Source organism: Pleurodeles waltl, chromosome 1_1 (assembly GCF_031143425.1).
Source record: "Pleurodeles waltl isolate 20211129_DDA chromosome 1_1, aPleWal1.hap1.20221129, whole genome shotgun sequence".
Classification (NCBI taxonomy): Eukaryota; Metazoa; Chordata; class Amphibia; order Caudata; family Salamandridae; genus Pleurodeles; species Pleurodeles waltl.
In genome coordinates, this window is record NC_090436.1 from 526923307 (window position 1) to 526946732 (window position 23426).

The 23426-nt window shown below is 43.4% G+C and overlaps 1 protein-coding gene across 6 annotated transcripts in view; it reads right to left on the bottom strand.

The window, feature by feature from the left end:
- The window catches only part of MCTP1 (multiple C2 and transmembrane domain containing 1), a 2197525-nt gene that overhangs the window by 1457887 nt on the left and 716212 nt on the right, over positions 1-23426 (bottom strand). Inside the window, exon 1 of one of the 6 annotated variants that reach the window (XM_069225496.1) lies at positions 17820-18294. The exons of 3 other annotated variants lie outside the window; for them this stretch is intronic. In XM_069225496.1, coding sequence (XP_069081597.1) covers positions 17820-17876 — 57 coding nt within the window. In that variant the 5' untranslated portion in view covers positions 17877-18294. Of the gene's footprint in view, positions 1-17819; positions 18295-23426 lie in introns of those variants that run through there. 2 more of the 6 variants (XM_069225504.1, XM_069225522.1) reach the window with 2 other exon arrangements.

Here is a 23426-nt window from a genome sequence, read left to right on the forward strand (position 1 = left end):
TTGGGTCTTTGGTTGGCAGTCAGGTTACCCCCTGTCCAAGCAAGGACCCTCACTCTAGTCAGGGCAAGTCACACACAATCCAAATTATCCTGTGGCCACCCTCTGGTAGCTTGGCACTGAGCAGTCAGGATTAATTTAGAAGGCAATGTGTAAAGTATTTGTGCAATAAATCAACCAATAATACCATATAGCACCACAAAAATACACAACACAGTGTTTAGAAAAATATATAATATTTATCTGGATATTCGCAGGTCAAAACGATCAAAGATGCATTCAGTAAATGTAGAGCTATCACTGAAAAGTGATATAAAGTGTCTTAAGTCTTTTTAAAGCAAACAAAGTCTCTTTCAAGCACAAAGTACATAGTTCGCATGAAAAAATCTCCGCAAAGGGCTGCAGAGGAAGAGAAGCGTGGAAACATAGGGGTGTGCGTCGATTTCTCGGGCCGCACACAGAGATGCATCATTCAGTTTCCATGCAATAACGGCTGTGCATCGATTTCCGGTGCTTGGTCGTGGATCCTCTTCGGGTTGTGGGGTTTTCAGACGCCCTGGGGTCTGTGCGTGGAATCCTGGGATTGCTTTGCCCTGCGAAGCCACAAGCACTGTGTCGATCCGGTGGGTGGTGCGTGGAATTTTCTTCCGCAGAGCAGGTGCTGAGTCAATTTCCCCTCTGGAAGTCGGGCTGCGTCGTCCGAGGTCGGCTGTGCATTGATCCGGTGGGCCGTGCTTCGAAGTTCCAGTAGCACAGCAGGCGCCACGTTGATCTTCTCCTTGTGAAGTCACACTGCGTTGTTCCGGTTCGGCGTGCAGTGAATTTCTCACTGTGGAAAGGCTGTGCATCAGTTTTAGCAAGCTGTGCGTCAAATTTTTGCCGCACAAGAAGTCCAGTTGCAAGAGAGAACGCTTTTTGGTCCTGAGATTTCAGGGAACAGGAGGCAGGCTCTATCCAAGCCCTTGGAGAGCACTTCTTCACCACAGCCAGAGAGCAGCAAGGCAGCAGGCTAACAGCAAGGCAGCAGTCCTTCACAGAAAGCAGTCAGGTGAGTCCTTTGGGCATCCAGACAGTTCTTCTTGGCAGGATGCAGGTTCTGGTTCCAGTTTTCTTCTCCAGGCAGTGACTGAGTTGGAAGGGGCAGAGGCCCTGTTTATATACCCAAATGAGCCTTTGAAGTGGGGGAGATTTCAAAGAGTGGCTTAGAAGTTCACTAGGGCCCCTTATAGTTCAATCCTGTCTGCCAGGGTCCCGGTAGGGGATGTGGCAGTCCTTTGTGTAAGAGCAGGCCCTCCACCCTCCCAGCCCAGGAAGACCCATTCAAAATGCAGATGTATGCAAGTGAGGCTGAGTAACTTGTGTTTGGGGTGTGTCTGAGTGAATGCACAAGGAGATGTCAACTAAACCCAGCCAGACGTGGATTGTAAGGCACAGAACGATTTAGGTGCAGAGAAATGCTCATTTTCTAAAAGTGGCATTTCTGAAATAGTAATATTACATCCAACTTCATCAGTCAGCAGGATTTTATATCACCATTCTGACCATACTAAATATGACCTTTCTACTCCTTTCAGATCAGTAGCTATGAGGGCAGCCCCAATATTAGCTTATGAAGGAAGCAGGCCTCACAGCAGTGTAAAACCGAATTTGGGAGTTTTACACTACCAGTACATGTAAACTACATAGGTACATGTCCTGCCTTTTGCCTACACAGCACCCTGCCCTATGGGTTACCTAGGGCATACGTTAGGGGTGTTTTATATGTAGAAAAAGGCACATTTTTGGCTTGGCAAGTACTTTTAAATGCCAAGTCGAATTGGCAGTGAAACTGCACACACAGGCCTTGCAATGGCAGGCCTGAGACAAGGTTAAGGGGCTACTTAAGTGGGTGGCACAACAAGTGCTGCAGGCCCACCCACTAGTAGCATTTAATCTACAGGCCCTGGGCACATATAGTGCACACTACTAGGGGCTTATAAGTAAATTAAATAGTCCAATTGGGTATGATCCAATGTTACCATGTTTAAAGGTAGAGAGCAAACGCACTTTAACACTGGTTAGCAGTGGTAAAGTGCGCAGAGTCTAATAAACAGCAAAAACAGTGTCCAAAAAGTGGAGGAAGGCAGGCAAAAAGTTAAAGGTGACCACCCTTAGGCTGTCAGGTCTAACAACATACAATGTATTTCTACTCTGAAATCTTTATTGTTTATATGACATCACTGTTCCAAGTACTCAAAACATTTTTATGGCGAGGAGATAAACATCACTATCTGGCACTTTGACTTCCCTTCGTTCAGGTATGGATGAAGCACAGTCACCTTCAGATCAACATAGCAAAGGCAGAGGTAATTCTCTTTGGAAATAATGGAAAACTAATTGTAGTTTGTATTTATTCCTCACATGCTTTTGCGAGGGACGCTCTCCCACTGATCAATATAGTCAAATGTGTTAGGGTGCCAACTGATGCCAAAATGGAACACAAGGTTTACTGTAGTACTGAAAAGATGCTTCTCTCATTGCCAGGAGAATTATAATTTTGCTTGTGTTAATTCCCAACTAGAATTTGGTAACGTATTGCCTGCCTGCCCATAACATAGACTGAGGGGGATAAGACAAGCCAGCCAGACTAGTTTATGAATCAAAAAACATAGCTGAATCTTCAGAGGTAGCAGAGACCTCTATTAGCTCTCTACAGGGGGTAGCATCTATTTCATAATGGGCTGCATGATATATCAAATAATTTGTTTGCTTATATTACCATAGATGACAAAAACACAGAATAGTGATGTCAGAGAAGTGAGAATTCATTCCATGATCGAGAACAGTGACTGATATCCATCAATCATAACCCCTTATATGTCCAGGAGTAAGTTGAAAGGTGTTTTTAAATACCTCGGTTTTCAGAGGTCTCCTAGGACACCTGCATTGGGCTAAAATCTCAGTACATGGCTGAGGGGTCTGCAAAATGTATTGCCTTGTACAGTTGTACACAGGGAATTGCCAATCATCGGATTTAAGTGCCTAGAAAATGCAACAGAGACGAAGTTCTTATTACAGTGTTTCCAATGACTAACACATACAGCATCTTATTCACTCACAAATTCAAACAATAATTCACTCAGTCTTTCACAAGCAACAGTGAAATACATATTACAGCGTGTTGTGATTTGTGATACAGAGTTCTCTTTCTTTCTGATGTGTAGCTAAAAAAGCTGACCAATATCCTTTTTTGGGGTATTGTAATTTCTCTTATCTTACTGTTTACCCCTCATACCTCAATACTCATTAGTTGCTCCTCTTTCATCAACTCTTATCCATCCGTCTTCATCTCTCTTTCGTCACTCCTCATTCTGAATTTCTCCCTCATCTTGCTATGTGTATGCATAAGCTCTCACCCCTCTCTCCTTGAACCTTAATTCTTATCTTTCATTCCTCTTCTGTTTCCTCACCATTCATTCCCCACCCCTCACTTCTCATTCCTGTTTCAGGATCATGCCATCCTCAACCTTCCCTTTTTCCTTATCGTCGCTTACCCCTCATCTCTCGTGTCTCATCCCTCACTCTTCAACCGTCACTGCTCATTCCTCATTTCTGATGTCTCCCACCTCGATCTTCATCCCTCAACTATCATTTGTAATCCCTCACTCTTCATATCTCACTTCTCCATGTCCTAGCATGATCTAGCAGAAAGTTCAACTTTTACCTTGAAGGTTGTAGCAAATACTCTGAAATGTATGCCTTGGCTTGAGTACGAGGTGCAAGTAAAAACATATAGCTAGTCAAGAATCTATAGGTTCTTGCAGGATGGCAGAATGAGTTCACTAGTTTTGAATCTGATGCAGAGAGGTGCAAAATTACAATTTCATAAAGCTCACCAAGTTTGCAAAGTTCTTCGCTTTAACATTTAGGCCCCCATTACAAATTTCCAGTTAACTAAATGGGCAGAATTAATGATATCAGCTGGTATCTCCCCATGAGTTTAAAGAAATTATAAGTTAAACCCTCCAGAATGGGGACTAATTATCAGACCTAGAATTACTGGGGCTTTTATCACAGTTTTTCTGCATTTGGGGGATGTTTAACACAGGTATATACCATCTGCTTTGAGCAAGGAGAGTATATATATTCTGGGATGGTGGAGGTCAGGGAAGGCTGCCACTGGTCAAGGAAGGTGTAGGAAATTTGTCTTTTCTGGGTTGTCTCACCGGATATTTCCCTTTTGCTGGACCCTGTATTTTGTGTGGCTTTAGAACTCTGTGCACTTTGCCCCTTGTAATCAGTAGTAAAGTGCCTGTGCTTCCCCTTTAAACATGGTTGGTTTGACATACTCCTCATAATATTTAACGTGCCTATACATCCCTAGAAGATGGCACAAAGGGTACTTGGGGGCTGGACGTTAAATGCCACTAATGGACTGCACTACCTATCGCAACATCCACTGCAGTCACAATGCAAACATGGCTTCAGGCTTACGTTCAATGAAAAACCTGAAAATGGACCTATCAAAATAAACCTTTTTGACAGGTAAAAACCTCCCTTTTAAATATTAATGTAACCCCTGTAGCCGGTGTAGCCCACAAGTCAGGGTGCATAGTATTTAAAACTAGGACATCTAGAAATGTAATGTTAACATCCTTACAATGACTAGCAGTCAAATGTTATTTTCACTGTGGCAGGCTAGCTGTCCTATGTAGAAAACCAGGGCACAGATTAAAATACTATTACTATACCTCAACTATAGGCCAACTAGAAAAATAAACAACTATTTTTAATAGCGCAGGAAAGTGCCTCTTTTCACATGGTCACCGCCCCACACACACTTTTTGACTGGTTTCTGGTGCAATTTCAACTGAAAGTGCACTGGGTCCCTGCTGAACAGGTCCCCAGAGCCAGATCTCTTCCCTCAGAACTGCACAGTTGTTTTTCCCAATTGGCAAACCTTTAGCTACCGCTGTAATTCCCCAGCAAATGGTACCCTTAATACCTAAGGCATGGGGTACCAAAGGAAGGCCCTTAAGGGCTGCAGCACAAACTGTGCCACATTCAGGGACCCTCTCACTAAGTGCCCACAGTGCTGCATTCGCAGACTGTGTGTCTTGTCCCCTTTACACACCATGCAATAAATGTAAGTCATCCCTCTAGCAGGTCTTCCATCCCTAAAGGCGGGTGCATTATATTACATGTGAGGGCATACCTGCATGAGCAGATATGCTCCTGCTATGTCTTTGTTGATTCCCGAACATAGTAAGTGAACAGGGAAGCCATTTTAAGTACATGTGTTGGACACTGATCATTATGAGTTCCCCAGCTACATGATGGCTTCACTGAAGATAGGGATGTTTGGTTTCAAACATCTCGTACTGATGGATTTATCAATACATGCACTCAGAGGGCAAATTAGAGATGCCCTCTGTAAACCTACCAATTCCTAGTGTGGACACTGACTGATCAAAACCAATGCAGCCACCTTAGACAGGGTTCTGGCCTAAGTTCAGTATTTAAGTGTCACGCCTGAACCCTAACTCAGATTCCTGATGACATAAAAAGAGCCAGACACTACAGAGTCACATCAGCAAAGAAGACTGCACACAGCAAAAGACTTGGCACCAGCCCTACGAGCATGTCTGCAGTCCTCGATGATCCTGTGTCAAAAGACGACCTGTCCTGTAGCCAAGCGACCTCCAAAGTTTTGGGAGGACTGCCTGCCTTCAACAAAGATCTAGATCTCCCGAGAACAGTGGACCTGTTCAAGAAGAAACAAACTTTAAAAGAAAAAGAACTCTGCCCGGAGGAACCCCAAACCCGCCTCCAGGTCCACCTCTGTGCCCGATGCCCACCTTTTGAGTACAAGTGGCCGACCAGTCCTGTGAAGGTTCCCCAGTGATTCTAAGTCAAAATCTACCATGGGCTGATCCCTGCCAGACTCTGCCTCAAACCTGCAGCCTCAGAGCGAAGATTCCTCCTGACCACGACCTGCTGGTAAGCTGTTCCTAATGCCAAAGGACTTCCCTGCATCCAGAGCCCCTGGGCCTTGGGGAGCTGGACCGTCGGTGTCCCTACGTCCCCTAGCATCAGAACTTACTTGGGCCGCTGTTGGTTTTCTTCTATCAGCCTCCTAGCCCGAGCCTGCAGCCTTTTTCCAAAACTGATCTCCCCCATTGACTTGCAATGGGCGCCCATCGCTGTGTTGGCACTCTGCACCCGGCTGCCCCTGTGCTACTGAAGTTGTAAGTTTGGTGCTGCCTTGTGGCCCCCCAGTGCTTATCTCAACCACAGGAGATCAACCCCTGACACCGCTTTACTCACCTGTGTGCAGTGCATCTTCTGTTACCCCAAGTCTCCATTGGTTAACACTGGGCACCTGAAGCTGTGTTGGAACTCTGCACCCAGCCATCTGTGTGTCACTGAGGGTGTAAGTTTAGTGCTGACTGGTGCCCCCCCCGCCCCTTTGTGCTTACCTCACTACCATGAAATCGACCTCTGACACCGTTTTAATCACCCGTGAGCACTGCATCTTCATTCACCCAAGTCTCCATTGGTTCACATTGGGCATCCGACTCTGAATTTGACCTCTGCACCCGCCCGCCCCTATGCCATTGTGAGTGCACTCTTGGTGCTGAGTTGAATCCTGCCCAGTTTTGACCTAAAACCCTAACAACTGGATTTGTAAGTTGTGTACTTACCTGCAAAACTGCATTCTTATTTTCCTCCCATAGGTTGACAATGCTGAACTGAAAAACTGCACTGTGTTGATTTTTGAAAGTGCAAAGCATTTGTGCTTACCTGATTACAACATTTTTGGGTTTAAAACATATATAAAAAGCAATGTTATTTTTCTAAAATGGTCTCGGATTTAATATTTGAGTATGTGTCTTGTTTATTGCCTCTGTGAGTACAACAAATGCTTAGCACTACTCTCTGATAAGCATAACTGTTCGCCCACACAACCACAAAATAGAGCATTAGTCCTATTTTTTTTGCAGCCTTTGAAATACCAATTGGGGATTCACTGTACTCTCTGCACAGTGTACTTCATTTTAGTGCACTATGTAGAGAGCTAGCTTTCGACAAATAGTTATTAAAAATCCAATTGAATGGTGAAGTTGGATTTTTAATAAGTCTTAAGGAAAACTACCTTTTAGAAAGTAACATTCCCCTGACTGAAGGTCCAGGAGGAGGATTTACATTGGCTTTCCAACTTCTTCAAACCAGCAGTTATCCTTGATTAAGTGTGAAGTTCTGGATGGAAACAAACAATAGGCCCACCTGAATGGGCATAGATAACTCTTGTAAACGCCACAAAATATAAAAGGTGGGGATTTATGGGCATCCTTTTTGGCACCACATCCTGCTAGAGTGTCAAAGGCTGCCTGACAGGTCTGACAGGTTCTCATATAATACTTGAGGCACACTTGAAAGGGGGAGAAGAGCATGACAAGAGATACCTTGTGGATCCATTGTCTGGTTGCAGAAGGACTCTCCTTTTCTCCTACCAGATGGAGAACACTTGAAAGGGGAGAGAACAGGATGCCATGACAATTCATGAAGATCCACTGTCTCGCTGAAGGCTTTTGTCCTATCACACTTGTGTCTCTGGGTTGTGTGTACAATGGCTGTATATTTGTTCAGATATGAGAGGACAGTAGAATTACTATAATACAACCCCCCACATACACCCAGCCCTCAGAGCTCAAGTTTAGTGTGGCTGAGGACTTTATTCATCTTGAAAATTCCCAAAGTGGAGAGGGTTGGCCCCAGGAACCTTTACCCCATTGGTTAGGGTGTGTTCAGGTGTCACCAGTCCATCACAACTGGTGCTACACATAAATGTGCACCTCCAGACACCATCTTTAAAATACTTTCTGGGCATGTGATGTGGAAGATTAGAAGAGGACTGGACATGATGTCAGTGACATGAGAGGAGCACTGAAGGACTTTACCTGCTCCCTCTTGGGACAAAGATGTGGATTCCTAGGGCCACTTGGCTGACCTCCTGTGCAGCTACAGAGAGAAAATAAGCTGCAAGAGGCTATTTCCTGAAAGTACCCAGCTGACCAGTGGGAACTGGACCTGGACTGGACCCTGCTGTTGTTCTCTACCTGACACCCTGATTGTCTCTAGGTGTCTCCTATGAAGTGCTGAGGGGGTGGGGGGGGGGGGTAGAGATGTACTCCTGTGATGGATTAGGACTTAAAAGACTAAGTCAAAACATAAAATCTTTGACTAAGATGAACCTTGCTGGTGTATCTGCCCCTTGATCCATCGTAGTCAGTTTCAAAATGCACCTAGGTCCCTGTCTACTGTGATCATTGGCTAACTGTGGCACTTTGTGATTTTTGCCTCTATGTGTCCTTAAATCATTACAAACTCATATCCCCAGCTCCCCTTCTTGCATTTTGCCATTTTGGTGTCATTTTGTTACATTTTCTCTATTCTGTTTTGAATTTTTGTTGTTTTGAATGTTTTTCTTTATTACTGTTTTAGTACTGCACAAATGCTTTACACATTGCTCTAAATTAGGCCTCGATGCCATGTGCCATAGCTACTAGGGGACTGAGCTCTGGTTAATTTAGTGACTATAAATGTTCATCCTAACAAGGGCTGTCATTATTCCTTGAGATTGCTTGTTACCCCCCACAATTAATAATCCAATTTCTTACAGAGGAAATCTAGGGTAGAGGCTAGGTGTACTGTCTGCTCTTCCCGTAATCCTGGAAGAGGTGAACATTAGCCAACCTGCTCCTCTGTCTGCAGCCCCTGTCTGCTTCCCAGCTATGTTATTTTCTAGTGCAAATTTGTATGAGGTAAAAGAGGTTCCAGTGTTTCTGGCTATTTCCCAATGCAGGGTTTGCAGCTGAGGTGTGTTGTGAATTTGCTATTTATGTAGTTCTCCTGTCTTTGGAATGTAGCACATACAAATACTAAGTAGTGGGACAGTGATACAGGATGCACACACATTATCAAAACTAGTTGGTCTGGTTTGCATTTTGAGTTACGAGTCTGAACCAGGGACGGCACAGGACTCCCCCTCAGAGTGCATGTGTGTTTGGCCAGCCGTCTCGGGCTGGCCAAAAACATATGCACGCAGGGCTCTCTCCAATCCAGCAACACAGTTGCCGGGCTGGAGAGAGCCTGCACAGGCTCCTAGTCTGCCTGGGAGCGCCCTGGCTGGGTGCTTCCAGCCAATTCTGACATTGCTCTCAGCAGCGTCAGTATTGGCCGCAGGGAAGGCTGGGAGCCTGTACCTGCCTGCAGCCAGCAGAGAAGTGGAGCGCCGCGTGGTGGCGAGAAGGTAAGAGTTTATTTTTATTTTTTTAAATTAATTAAATGTTTATTTCCTCTGTTCCAATCCACCCCCCCCCCCCGCGCTCGGTGCCCTGCCTCTTCTTCATGCCACAAGCCGCCACTGGACAGAACTATTGGGTTTAGCAATGATTTCCTTAAAAAATTGTGTTTTTGTTAGAACTCCACTATCATCACTTTTACTACCATCATCATTACCATTACTGTTACTATCCCAATTACTCCCCCTCCATTCTCATCTCTGGCATTAACATCAATACTTTTATACCAACGTCATCACCATTATCAGAACATTTGTGCATGCCTGAGCTTGCATGCTTTCCCACATAAAAACCAGACCAACTTCCTATGTCAATGCTTCGTCTGTGTGTGGCAGTGCTATCAAACTGAGAAGTACAACAAATATTAAGAATCCAAAACATTATTTTTCAAACACAGGTCCTTTAGCTTCTTTATGATACTAATTCGATACCTATAAATAAAACCATAATTTAAAATGCCAATAGGTCTGGGCACAGCAGGCAGCGTTAGCACATTAGAACAAGACACACCGGAGAGAGGTTTCAGGAGCAAACAGAAAGAACTGTAGTTGTCTCTCTTACAGTTCAATGCAGGCACTCACTTGGAAGCGGATGAGTGATCTCAAACAGCTAATAGCATTATGTGAGAGAGGTATACTGCACTAAGCTGAACCGAGGCATGATTCACAATGAATTAAGCTTATTCCTGATAGAAGCCAGTAAAAAAAGCCAGTGGTTAAAGTGGGCAGACCAAAAGCCCACTATATGTTGTTAGCATTAGGCCTGTTTGACAGCTCTGCTGACAAACGCCATGTCTACAGCTTTTCAGTGACTCTCTAGCAGAAACACTTTGAGAAAGCCCTAGCCATTTTCACAGAATAAGAGAAATGAAAAAGGAAATGATTCTGCTCCACTGTGTTACCCCTTCTCATGTTATTTCCTAAAGCACTAGGGAGTGTTTTTTCACCATCACTGGCTCGTCTAATAGTTTACCTGGATTACGTGGATTAATCTTCGCTGGAGCGGTTTTGCTCAGACTTTTCCAGAATGCATAAATTTCACTGGCATCAGTGAAATTTTTCACCATCATGCATCGTGTTTCTGGATTTTGTAACTTCTGACAAAAGTACATTTCCACCGCCTAAACACTGTGAAAATGACATTTTATTTAAATGGGTCGTTCCTAACCCCCAAACTAAGCTTGTTGGAAATTCAAAAGAAGAATGGCACATAAAAACTCTTTTAATTTGTGCGTTTATCTAGTAGCATTTGATGTGAGCTTGACAGAGGTCATGTGCCAGGTGCTATCTTCTGCCAGATTGCTGATTATTTGACATGACGAAAGGTATTTACAAGAGAATGTTGTCATGTCAACCAAACGCCAATTTTCTACATAGGAAATATCAAATGTTTTGTAACACAAGGTAAAATGTAAAAGCGTATAAAGTCAACTTTCCTAACATTATAAATTATATTCCCAGCAAAGAAAATACAAATAAGGTAAATACTTTGTTCTGTAATTTTTGACATGTGCTGTAAAGATTCTTTAATTGGAAGCAAAGCAAACCGAGCCAATTTACTTATGGATGCACCAATTATAAATACACGCAGAACTCCAGGAGCATAACTATAATCTTTTGACATAGGGCAGTGCTGCAAGCCTTCTTGCTACGCTGCCCTGTGTCATAAGAAAAAAGCAGGAATGCACCATATATAGAAGATATGGTGTATTTTTACCCTTTTCCCGTGTGCTGGGGCACAATGGCACCCATACACCAATGCAAGCGCTGTGGTGCAAGTGTGTCTGCGTTGCAGGGATGATTGTTTTTGTGCAGGAAGGGACATCTTCCTGCACAAAAGCAATCACGAGAAGCAAAATAAAGGTATTTCTCCTCATTGGCTCTCCTTCACTCCTCCCCTGGAGAGGTGTAGGCTTTTGATGAATTTCCAGGTTTATGAAATCTTGTAAGCCTGTGAATGTGTCAAATGCCATGGGTGCTACATGGGAGCACCAATCATAACGCCCATGGCATCCCTCCCTGTCACAGGATGAGTCAACGGAGTGACTTGTGCTCAATTGACTCAATCCAAATTGACAAGGCCATGAAAAGGCACACAGGATGGTGTTATGTGGCCTTGTAAATATGGCCCCCAATTTTCACACACAGTTTGTGCACCATACATGAATACGAGTAAAACTGAATACCTAAAGCAAATTTAGTAGGCACATCAAGAGGCCTCTTCAGTGGAAAATTACATTTTTGTGAATAGAATTACCCTACCACAGAATGCTTTAGTCATATTTGATGTACTGCAAATATACCACTGGATAAACACTACTCCTGTACCATTTTCCAGATGAAAGGCATGTTTCATTTTCTACAATTATTCTTTGTGTAATGCTTTGATTTTTTTTCACAACCCCTATTACTTGTGGGATGTAACACTGATGGCCACAACCCCACTCTGAAAATTGTTCAAGCACCATTGATTCCAAATTTTGGTTCAAATGTTAGCACACCATTATACCAATCAGTAGAGCGTCTCTGTAGCTCAGAAAAATAAATGATTTTAAAATCGGACAAAACCATTCACATGTCTGCAGGTGGAATAAAGAGGCATGGGATGGAATCAAGACTATGAAGTCTTGATGCTTGGCATGGCAACATTCAATGGTGCCAACCACAGGCTTCTAAGTAATACTTTGGACCCTGGTATGGACCCTGGTTCTTATTCTTTTACAAATTAAGTACTGAAGAGGGTCACTTGAAGGTTAGCGCCCCCTCCTCCACAAGGGCTGTAGGGGCCTACGTTACACAATGGGTGGCCGGTGGCCAAATGGTCCACTAATCCTCCTTCCTACTCCACACATCCTCTGCCTAAGGAAAGAAAGCAGCATTATCTCATGTATTCTAAGAATAGATCTTTCATTATAATGTGTTATGAAAGTTTCAGAAGCTTCTGCCACCCTGCTCTGTCCCTGTTACTGAACTTAGACCTCGACCTACTTCTTAATTAAGGCTCCCAGTTTTCCATTTTTACTGGTTTTTACGGATAAATGCAGACAGAACACGTTTCCTGTCTGTATTTATTTTAAAATGCAGAAAAATACTGAAAATCGTGCTTCTTGAGTGACTCTCCATGCTGTCTTTCGTGAATTTCACAGCAACAGTAGAACACATAGACATCATGGAGAGTTAAAAAACGGTGATATTTCCTTAAATATATGCATATGTTAATGCATATTTGCAGTAAAATGCTAATATTTACCTGAGGTTGTAACTTTTTGCTACATTTGGCTGCTTAATTTTCTAAACCGTGACAGGCATCAAAGTATGAGTGCATGTTTATCAGTTGAATAAAGTGAGCTCTATTTTTAATGTGCATTGAGATCTGTTGTATCTCATAGACTGCCCTCTCTTCACACACTTCTCTTCAAACATTTAATTCTACTTTTTATGTCTGTGTTTCTGTTTTGGCCTGTGGTGGCCGAGGATGGAGTCTCGTAGGGCCTCTCGTCTACTTCCTGTTCATAATTCTTGTTCATGCACACTGCTGAAGTCTAATTATAGAGATCAAGCATGAACTGTCATTGGTCACTGAGCAGTAAGCCATTGCAGGCCTAGCCTGCACGCCCTCTCTGTTATCATCTTCTGTCATCACCCCCCACCCATGAGTAATTATTCTTATTTACTGCTCCATCCACCTGCAACTGCCTCTCAGTACTTCTCTGCATCATAAACTTTCTAACTATCCCTTTTCCCATATCCAAGTCTGATAATTCCGACTCGGCTCCCCTCTTCAGCTGTGAGTAGAAAGCTATGCTTTGCTCATCGCCTCTGGTCTTGGCCTGTATGTCTTCCTGTGCTTTGTGGCACAGTTTAGGCCATTTTGAAGTTTCACTGGCGTCACCCAGGCCCTTTAACACAGGTTTCTATTTAGGTTATGAAACAAAAATGAAATGATTGGCCCATAAAATTCTTGCATTACAGAAAACAAGACAATAATATTCACGAGCGTTTACTCCATCACAGCAACAATGAAAGTACAGGGTTTTAGAAATGATTCTCTATAGCCACTGAGGCCTGAAATTAACAGTCGCAGTAGCATAAGTACCAGTACATCACTTGTTACGGAAAAGTCATGCTGTAAGGCAGAGGGTGATTCGGCGCTAGTTTCAGCTGCATAATCTCGCTGGCACAGATAACACTTGAGCCTGCAGATATCAGGCTCTGTGCCTGTTTTAACTCGTAGTGCTGAAATGTGGAGAAAGATGCACATATTTCGGCATTTTCAGTGTTTTGCACTCTATTTTAGCACCAGCTAGCACTCGACTCTTAGACCCTCATTTCAAGTTAGTTATAATAGGGTGAGGTATTTACCGCACATGGTAAATACCAACAGCCTGGAGTGAGGTATTTACCAATTGTGGTAAATACCTCCTATTCTGATTTTTAACTTGTAAATAAGGCATAACATGTGGATTCGGTATTTAACATACTGAATTCAGCACATTTTGGCCCTCATTCTAACCCTGGTGGTCGGTGACCGCCAGGGCTATAGTGGCGGTTGTACCGCCAACAGGTTGGTGGTACAGGACACCACATTTGGACCGTGGCAGTACCGCTGCGGTAACACCGCCGGAACCGGCAGTATACCGCCATGGCGGTCCCGACGGTCATAATACGCCAGGGCAGCGCTGTCCTGGGGATTTCAACTCCCCTTACCGTCAGCCTGTCCTTGGCAGTAGACACCACCATGGAAAGGCTGGCAGTAAGGGGACTCAGGGTATCCCTGGGGGCCCCTGCACTGCCCATGCACTTGGCATGGGCAGTGCAAGGGCCCCCAGGCATAGCCCCATCGCACATTGCACTGCTTGAATTTCAGGCAGTGAAATGCGATAAGGGTGCTACTGCACCCGCTGCACATCAGCATTGCCGCCGGCTCTATTACGAGCCGGCAGCAATGATGAGGTGACTTTTCCGCTGGGCCAGCAGACGGTAACACTGTTACCGTCTGCTGGCCCAGTGGAAAAGTCAAAATAGGGAGCCAGACATATCGCCAGCACTGGCGGTATTCTGGCGCCTGCAGCCTCGGTGGGCTTCTGGGAAGACCGCCGAGGTTGTAATGAGGCCCTTTGTCTTTTTTATAAGCTTTCTCTCCCTAGCTCTCCAGATACATTTCAACAGATTTAACCTGCTGGAATAGTGGTGTAATTATCAAAACTTATAACTCTGATCTCTGTGCAAACAAGCGTTTCAAAAGGACTAGAATTTAGCCCTGCACTTGTAATGAAGGCCATCAATACTCTGCTAAAAATGACCCTCCAAAGAAGGGCTTAAGTCATGCATTGAAAATGTTACTGTGCCTAGTTTTTAGGTCTCGCCTGTGGCAGTGCACTCGCGCTTGGGGTAGATATTGTTTACTAGAAGGGACTTGTACCCCAGCATTGCTTACCCTTCATGGGTTTTATTTTTAACTGTCATTTGCTGCCTCCTAACTGAGCAGCACATGCTGGCTACACTTCCTCTTCTTTCATATGGAGCATGGACTAGGCATTGATTGCTTCATCTTCATTAGGGTTCTTCTGCTGCTGGCACTGTGATGCAGGTACTGTTTTTCTTTTTTATGTGCTCCTATTATCCTTCTTGCATCTTTCCTCCCATCCTCCACCCCTTGTACGTGTTGCTTCTGGCCTCCCACCGCCCAGTGGTCCTTGTTGCTTCTTCCCTCCCACCCTCACCATCCTGTTATCCATGTTGCTTCTTCCGTCACCCTCCCATTGTCCATGCTACCTCTTCTCTCCCAATACCCACTCTCCATTTGTCGGTGTTGTCCCCCACCCGCCATAAGAAAAAAATGCGCTATGACACAGCAAGCTCTGGCTGTGTCATAGACCTTTATTTAGCTTCCCGTTTCTGCATTATAGTAAAAAAAATTTTTTTAGCCATGCTGCACAGCAGCCACGCAGCTCTACAACATGGCTAAAAGACATTGTCAAAGCCAATAGTTCTTATGTAGATGGGACCTACTGGCTTAGCCGATCCTGGTTTTAAAGGTGATTCTTAATAGTGGAGGTTAGCCTGTTTCCAGACACTCACATTTTGCTAGATTAGAGAACTGAGTTAGAAGTGTTGTGTGCGTGTGCAAGGGGAGCAGAAATTAAATCACACACCCTTTGACCTCCAGTGACATCACAAGACTGTCTATTGTTCTACACTTAGCTCATTCATTCCTGATTGGACACCACAGGGTCTTTAATGCCACTGGCGAGTCTTTCTATTGCATTCTGCACTCTGAAGTAACCAAAAGGTTACACATAGGTTACACATAGTGCATTATAAAACTCCTAAATCAATAAATGAGTACATACATCCTATTATGTACTGAAAAGTAGGGGAACGGCAATGCTACTCAAAGGAAGCAAGGCTTAGAGAGCCATTCTTACCTCTTTGCAATCACTGGAATGACAGAGTGTTAGTTAAACAATCCCATGGGTACAAAAGGGCTAGCCAACAGTACCAACCAGGGCAGGCTCTAGGGCAGAGCGACCGGTGCCACTGTACAGGGCACTGACTTCCGGTGGGGGTGCTGTGTTTGCAAATCAATTACATATCAATTATGGTTTTAAAAACATCTGCTGCCTAATTTTTTGCCTCAAGCTATTTTTTCAGGCAACAATAAAACGGTCATGATAACTCCGATAATGAATGCTCTTTCTGGAGAGACATTGAGGTTTTATCAAGTGGACGTTTTGAGTCATTATAAGGTAGTGCAAAGGTTAAATATACCTGCTGCAGAGAACGTGTACCATACAGGTCACAAAGTGCATTTAACGTGAATAGGTCAGTGGGTTACTACTTTTGTCAGAGAGATCCTTTTGTTTCTTGCAGTTTATAAGTTAAAATCCTATCTAATTAACTGTCATCAAAGAGATCCATGCAAACTTTAACATATAGATAAGAGCGTTATAATTTTACCCCAGTCTTTCATTATCCTAATGCTGCAAAGCAGGTTCATTTGGGTAGAAATCAATTCTTATTATTAAAGAGAACCCCACCAACCATGGTGTTACGTTTTAAGTTGTGAGTTTGTTGTTCTCCAGACCAAGCACTCTTAAACTATACTGCCTACCAGTATAGATGACACTGATTTACACCGGTAGGATTGATTATTTCTGTGTGATTTGAGTGAAAAGTCAAATGCTCTGACACCCTACCTTGGTATGAGTGGTGCTATAAAGCAAATGAAATGCATTTGAGAGAGAGTGGTTATGGAGACTTGAAAGGCACTGTTAAAGGGCGGTAGTGAGGGAATCCGTGGCCAAAGTTGTTATTGGGGGGCGCCAACAAACATTGTGGCAGTGGGCGCCAGCAGAACTAGAGTCTGCCCTGGTACTAACTGCTACCTAAGGTTAGCCTTAAATGATGTCCACAGACATAGTGGGTAGCGATTTGCCCAGGGTCACCCAATATGAAAAAATTTAGAAGGTAGCATTACAAGTGATCACACCTGAATCCATAGTAAGTCATTTCAAATTACACTCACATGCTTTCGAACAATGCCGCCATTTTCTAAGGGTGCTTTACCAACTCTCTTAGCATTAGTGCATACATAAATATTAAATAAAAAGCAATGATTTCTTCCGGAAGTTAATATATTATGAACATGTTTGTAGCTTCTAAACAGTCCTGCGCCAGTACGTTTTGTTCTTGAAAATGGAAACATGTTTATTTTTACAACATCATTTTATTACTATTTGGAATTTTATATAAGCATAGTCTTTTGGTTTTACCTGCTGGTAGTTTATTGAACACATTGTGAATTTGCTGTGACCAATCCATATCTCGAATTGAAATCATGCTTTTTTTAAAGTAGGATTTACATTTACGACTTAATAACGTCTAGCAACAAGCTGGAGTAGAGAAAAATAGCCCCTACCAATAATATATATATATATATTTTTTATTTTTTTTTCACACAGAAAAGTTCTTGAAAAAAACTAACTTCACACTATGTGCAGAATCTGTTAGTCAGAAACTGGTACAAGTGAGTAACGAACAGTATATAACATGTCTGTCTGTCTTTCACTAACCTACATCACGCAAACCAGTCAAGTCAACCAAACGTCAACAAGTAAAAGGGAAACGTGCAACAGAGCACCAGAAATACTCTATAAGGGCTTAATATTTATCGGAAACTAAAGCAATTTCCCTTTCTCACTCCGTGTTTTTTTCTTCATTTTACCTGCAAAAGTAAATGTATTTGTTCGTTCTACTGAAACTGTATGGATTATAGCAATCACAGCTACCGTGTTATTATTTATGAGGCAACGAATTGAGATTCAGACATATTTAACCTTTTATTACAAAGTGGCAAGAGTTACGAGCTCTACACCCTTCAAAAGACTGAAGGGGGAAGGAGGCGCCTGCAGAAAACCCAAGCGTTCGGCTGTTGAGCCGAGTCACATAGGAGCCCCTTCCTCCGAGCAGCGCTTACCTTCATGCAAAGGAACGGCAGAGCGGCGGTGGGTTTCAGCCTGTAGACGTCCAGCATTGTGGCTCAGTCCCCGGAAGACATCTGCACTGGTCCTTGGTGAGATGGGAGCTGCCTCGCCGAGGAGGAGGATGTTGCGCTCCTGCAGCTGCCAGAGCCAGCCCCTGCACAGGCACCGAGCACTGCTGTGGGCTGCAGGGAGCGAGCAGCCGGAGGGAGGGACACGAATACACCTGATGCTCGAGACCTGCTCCTTACAAGTAAGCGAGGTGTGACTCACACTGCCCTCTGTCCAATGCTGGGGGTGCTGTGGGGACACAGTCGGTGACTGCTCGTAGAGGGAGGGTGTGCACGGAGGGGCGCTCCCCCAGGTCTATCTGTATAGTCTCCCGCACCCACACATCGATGTTAACAGCAATATAGGCTCCAGCATTGGAAAAGACCTGATGGAACTTGGCCTGGGACACCTACTCCCACCACCTCACCCAGGAACACACACGATTTAAAATCCTCGATGACACCCCTGCCTATGACTAAGATTACAATTCTTCACTGTGAGTCGTCTAGTTTGGAAGGGATTCAAAACTTTTTCAGGGCACATGCTGTGAAGAATGTTTGTCACCAGTGAATACAAACACCAGCGTTTTGACTAACGGCCTCATTAAAGGCATCGAGGCAAAACTGGACGCAAAAACTGTCAAGATGAAATCAAGTTCAGGCATGCTATTCTATCCATATAACTCAATCGAAACTTCCTCACTGGTAATGGCAATTACTGTCTTCTTGCTTCCTCACTCACTATGAAAAACGTGAAATAATTTCAAGGTACTGGAATGAGACCACACATTGGCAAAGCTAATAAGTCTCACCTTTAACAGGTGCCTGCCAATCTCTATGGTACTCCCAATGCTTGTTTGCGCTGGCAAGAAAACCAAATCAAAATCTATTTTGGCCACCGGTACTACATAAAACACGTGCACACATTCACACATGGCCGGACATTTTAGATGTTTTGTCTTTCTTAGAAAGAACATTCCAAGATGGCAGGCACTGCAACATGACACATGCATGGGTGGCCATTTTGGAATTATATCTTTAAAAAAAAAAAAAACATTCTAAGACTGATGCACGTTTATGCATCGTGATGCTACTGTCGTCATTATGGTATGGTTCAGACATTTTAGAACAATACACTAAAAAAATAAACATGTATGCAATGATATGCAAAGAAAGGGCGCAAGCATCCCGGTTGCAGTATGTAACTGTTAGGCTTACACAAACAATTTCATCCAAAAAACATAAATACTTAAGACATGTATGGTGCTTGTAGCGGGGAACAACCGATGAGCAGGGATGTCTGAGGGAGTGACATGCTTTAAGAGGGAGGGAGGGAGGGAGGTTACCTTTAGGGGGAACAAGCAGATGGGGCAGAGATCAATGAAAGCCATTCACCCCTATGGAATGCTAAATGAAAACATTAAAAAGTTCATTTATGTCAGCAGGTGGAGAAAGCAAATCATCTAATCAAATGGATGTAAAAAAAACTATGCCCCAGAAAGCCACTGAATTTAGAGGAGGAAACTGATGTGGACAAGAACCTTATACTATCCACGAGAAAGGGAATGACCCAAAGCCTACTCTATGCATTGTATTGTGCACAAGACTTCTTAGACAAGTTGTCAGGAGGTGAGACCTAAAAATGATAGATGAAAATGTAAGTTGTTGCCCGAGTACTGAAACTATGTCCGTCACCCAAGCATTATTTTCAGTCTGGAGCAGTGGACCAACTCCACCTTTGTTCAAGGTATAAGGGAAAAGTGGGCAGGAAAGACCAGGAAGTTTGTGAATGAGGGAGGGGTCTTCAATCTGGAAAGTGGAAATGGTGATATGAAAGGAAGCTGGTGCAGCATTAAAACATTTGTGGTCTTAGTAATTTGTCAACATTGAGAACAGTGGGAGATGTAGCTCGAGGACTGCGACCAAATATTTCATGAAAGTGGCACACCATTTCTAAGTTCACTTAATTCTGGCCTGGCCTTTTTGTTTCGATATAACTGTAAGATATTTGTTAGGTGCGTTTTTGCTCTAAGACATTTTTTATTTTTTTAAAGGAATAAAATGTGCAATTTTAAAGCAGTTCCTGCTTCCTTAATTGTTTAGCACATATATATGTATCAATGGCTCTCTTCTTTGTTCCCTTTAATTGACAATATATTTTCAGTAGGTACAACTTAAAACATATACTAATTATAATTAATGTGTATGAAATTAGGATGAATGTATTGTCTGTTACAACAAAAGCAGGATTACAAGTGATGTTAAATGCTTTTGGCCTGATAGGAGACACAACAGGCAAGATTTTGGAGGCTGGCCCACTGGTCAACCCCGGTACACTGCGGCTGCAGCCAAAGTCAATGGTACACATGCAACTATGACACCTCGAGTGTGCATTCAATAAGAGGAAAGCCTCACCATTGATGCTCCTGGGTGACACAACTTCACAAGCCTTTGTGTGGGGCACACACTTCCATGCGTGCAATAATCTTTTGGGGTGCCTGTGTGACCAAACTCTCATGTATCTCAGTGTGCACCTACTTCCGGCTCACGCTTTTGGTGCAGATTTGATCAGACTCCTTCAAGATCTTCTGTAAGTTTGTTGTAGGTTTATATGATGCACACATGTGACCACTATAAACCTGTAAAATCATTTTAGGTTGCAGGTTCCTCCTGGAGCTTACATGTATGACAATATCTGCAGAAGACTCAATGTGCAACCACCTCCAGCATACAGGTATGGCCTCTTATACACACAGTACACCCAAAAATATGTGTGCGAGGCAAGTATGTAATTTAGGTAGACTGGCAAGATATGTTTGCTATTTGTGAACTTCTGGACCTTTGGTGTGTTAATTATTTAGTGCTGTTCGCGTTATCCTACACAATGTATTTGTTTTTATTCTTCTTCTTGCATATAAAGGGGAGCCCCCTTTGAAAGCTAGGAGAACCAAAACGACGCATTCTGCCCTACTTTCTGGCCTATGTAGGTAGCAAACTACCTAAAATGTCAAAATGCAATGCTCATTCGATGTTAATGTGGCGAGTTGCTGTGCCTACTGCACAGGTTCCACATCCCCAAACATGAAAAACGAATACCACATGTTAGAAATGGGGTTTTTGGTTGGCAGTCAGGTTACCCCCTGTCCAAGCAAAAGCCCTCACTCTAGTCAGGGTAAGTCACACACAATCCAAGATTATCCTGTGCCCACCCTCTGGTAGCTTGGAACGAGCAGTCAGGCTTAACTTAGAAGGCAATGTGTAAAGTATTTGTGCAATAAATCATACAATACCACCATATAGCACCACAAAAATACACCACACAGTGTTTAGAAAAATATATAATATTTATCAGGATAATTGTAGGTCAAAAAGAATAAAGTTTGCAATGGGAAATTGTAGAGATATCACTGAAAAGTGATATAAAGTGTCTTAAGTCTTTAGAATATAAACAAAGTCTCTTTCAAGCACAAGTACCTGGTTTAGAGTGGAAAAATCTCCTCAGAGGGCCACAAAAGAAGAGGTGCGTGGAAAAAGGGTGTGTGCGTCAATTTCTCCCCAGCACACACGGACTTGCGTCGTTATTTTCCACGCGGGGAAGTCGTGCGTCGTTTTCCGGCGCGCGGACAGTCTCTTTTCGTGGATCGCAGGGATTACCAGATGTCCCGGGTCTGTGCGTGGATTTTCCTGCTTGTTTTCCGGCTGCGTGTCGTTCTGCGGGGCTGCGCGTCGAAATTACGATCTCACGGCAGGCGTCGCGTCGATTTCTCCTCTAGAGGTCGGGCGGCGTTGTCCTTGCGAAGGAGCTGTCAACCAAGCCCAGCCAGACGTGGATTGTAAGGCACAGAAAGATTTAAGTGCAAAGAAATGCTCACTTTCTAAAAGTGGCATTTCTAGAATAGTAATATTAAATCCGACTTCACCAGTCAGCAGGATTTTGTATTACCATTCTGGCCATACTAAATATGACTTTCCTGCTCCTTTCAGATCAGCAGCTGCCACTTCAACAATGTATGAGGGCAGCCCCAATGTTAGCCTATGAAGGGAGCAGGCCTCACAGTAGTGTAAAAACGAATTTAGGAGTTTTACACTACCAGGACATATAATTACACAGGTACATGTCCTGCCTTTTACCTACACAGCACCCTGCTCTAGGGGTTACCTAGGGCACACATTAAGGGTGACTTATATGTAGAAAAAGGGGAGTTCTAGGCTTGGCAAGTACTTTTAAATGCCAAGTTGAGGTGGCAGTGAAACTGCACACACAGGCCTTGCAATGGCAAGCCTGAGACAAGGTTAAGGGGGCTACTTAAGTGGGTGGCACAACCAGTGCTGCAGGTCCACTAGTAGCATTTAATCTACCAGCCCTATGCACACAGGGTGCACCTTACTAGGGACTTATAAGTAAATTAATAGTCCAATCAGGTATGATTCAAGGTTACCATGTTTTAAGGGAGAGAGCATATGTACTTTAGCACTGGTTAGCAGTGGTAAAGTGCGCAGAGTCTAAAAACTAGCAAAACTGAGGTCAGAAAAAGACAAGGAGGAAGGCAAAAAGTTTGGGGATGACCCTGTCAAAAAGCCAGGTCCAACACCACAGAAGTAGGTTTCCTGTAAAAACAATCAAGCACATCAAAACATGGAATAACGTGATATACACCTGAAGTATGAAAGGTAAAAGTCAGAAAAGCAAAAGTAACAAAATATTTAAGAGTGTAGTTAATCAAATTTCATTGCAATAATATCTGCCTATGATGTCATAAATTAGACTCATCGGTGCATCTGCAACTGTAACAGTTTCAGGTGGAGAAAAGTAGCTTTCCTCAAAAATAAATTATATTTCTTTTTGTCTTGTTTACATCACTCAAAGGAAAGGCATTTATTTTATAGTTTGATTTTCTTGACATCACACTTTAGCATTACTAGGCAAAGTATCTCACTTCTACTTTCAAGGCTAAAGAATATTTTGAAATATTGTTATGTTTTAGAAAGGCAACTGGTAAATGTTTTTACACTGTATGTGTCATTAACACTTTGACATAGCACATCTTTTAATCTGTCCGGGACCCAGCAAGCACATCAGGCCCTGGGTTTTAAGACAAACAAATGTAAACACTTTTTGACAAATAAAAGAATAGTGGATTTTAAGATTGCAAATTTCCTCTGCCCTGCTGACATTTGTCTCCCACAACACCAAATGCTGGAAAAACAAAACACAGATCAACAAGCCTCACTGTTGTCCAACGTCTGTGTGAACTGTGCCCTGGGTTTCTGTGTGCTCGCCAGTACCTGCCACCCCTCATGTTGGAAATGACTATCTTTAGCGTTGCATTCCTCCATGTTTTTGCCTTGTCTCTTTTTGCTGGTCATTAAACTCTGTGCACTTTACACCTGCTAAATCTGCATTTTGAGCTCCAGCTTCTCCCAGCCAGTAATTAGCATTTCAGTAGGTCTGAATGAGGTATGAACGTGGTCCCAGGACAGAGACAAAAGGCCTTGGGTGTGAAGAGGTGTTGTTATACCCTTGACAATGTGGCCTGTGGGCTGGCCCCCAGA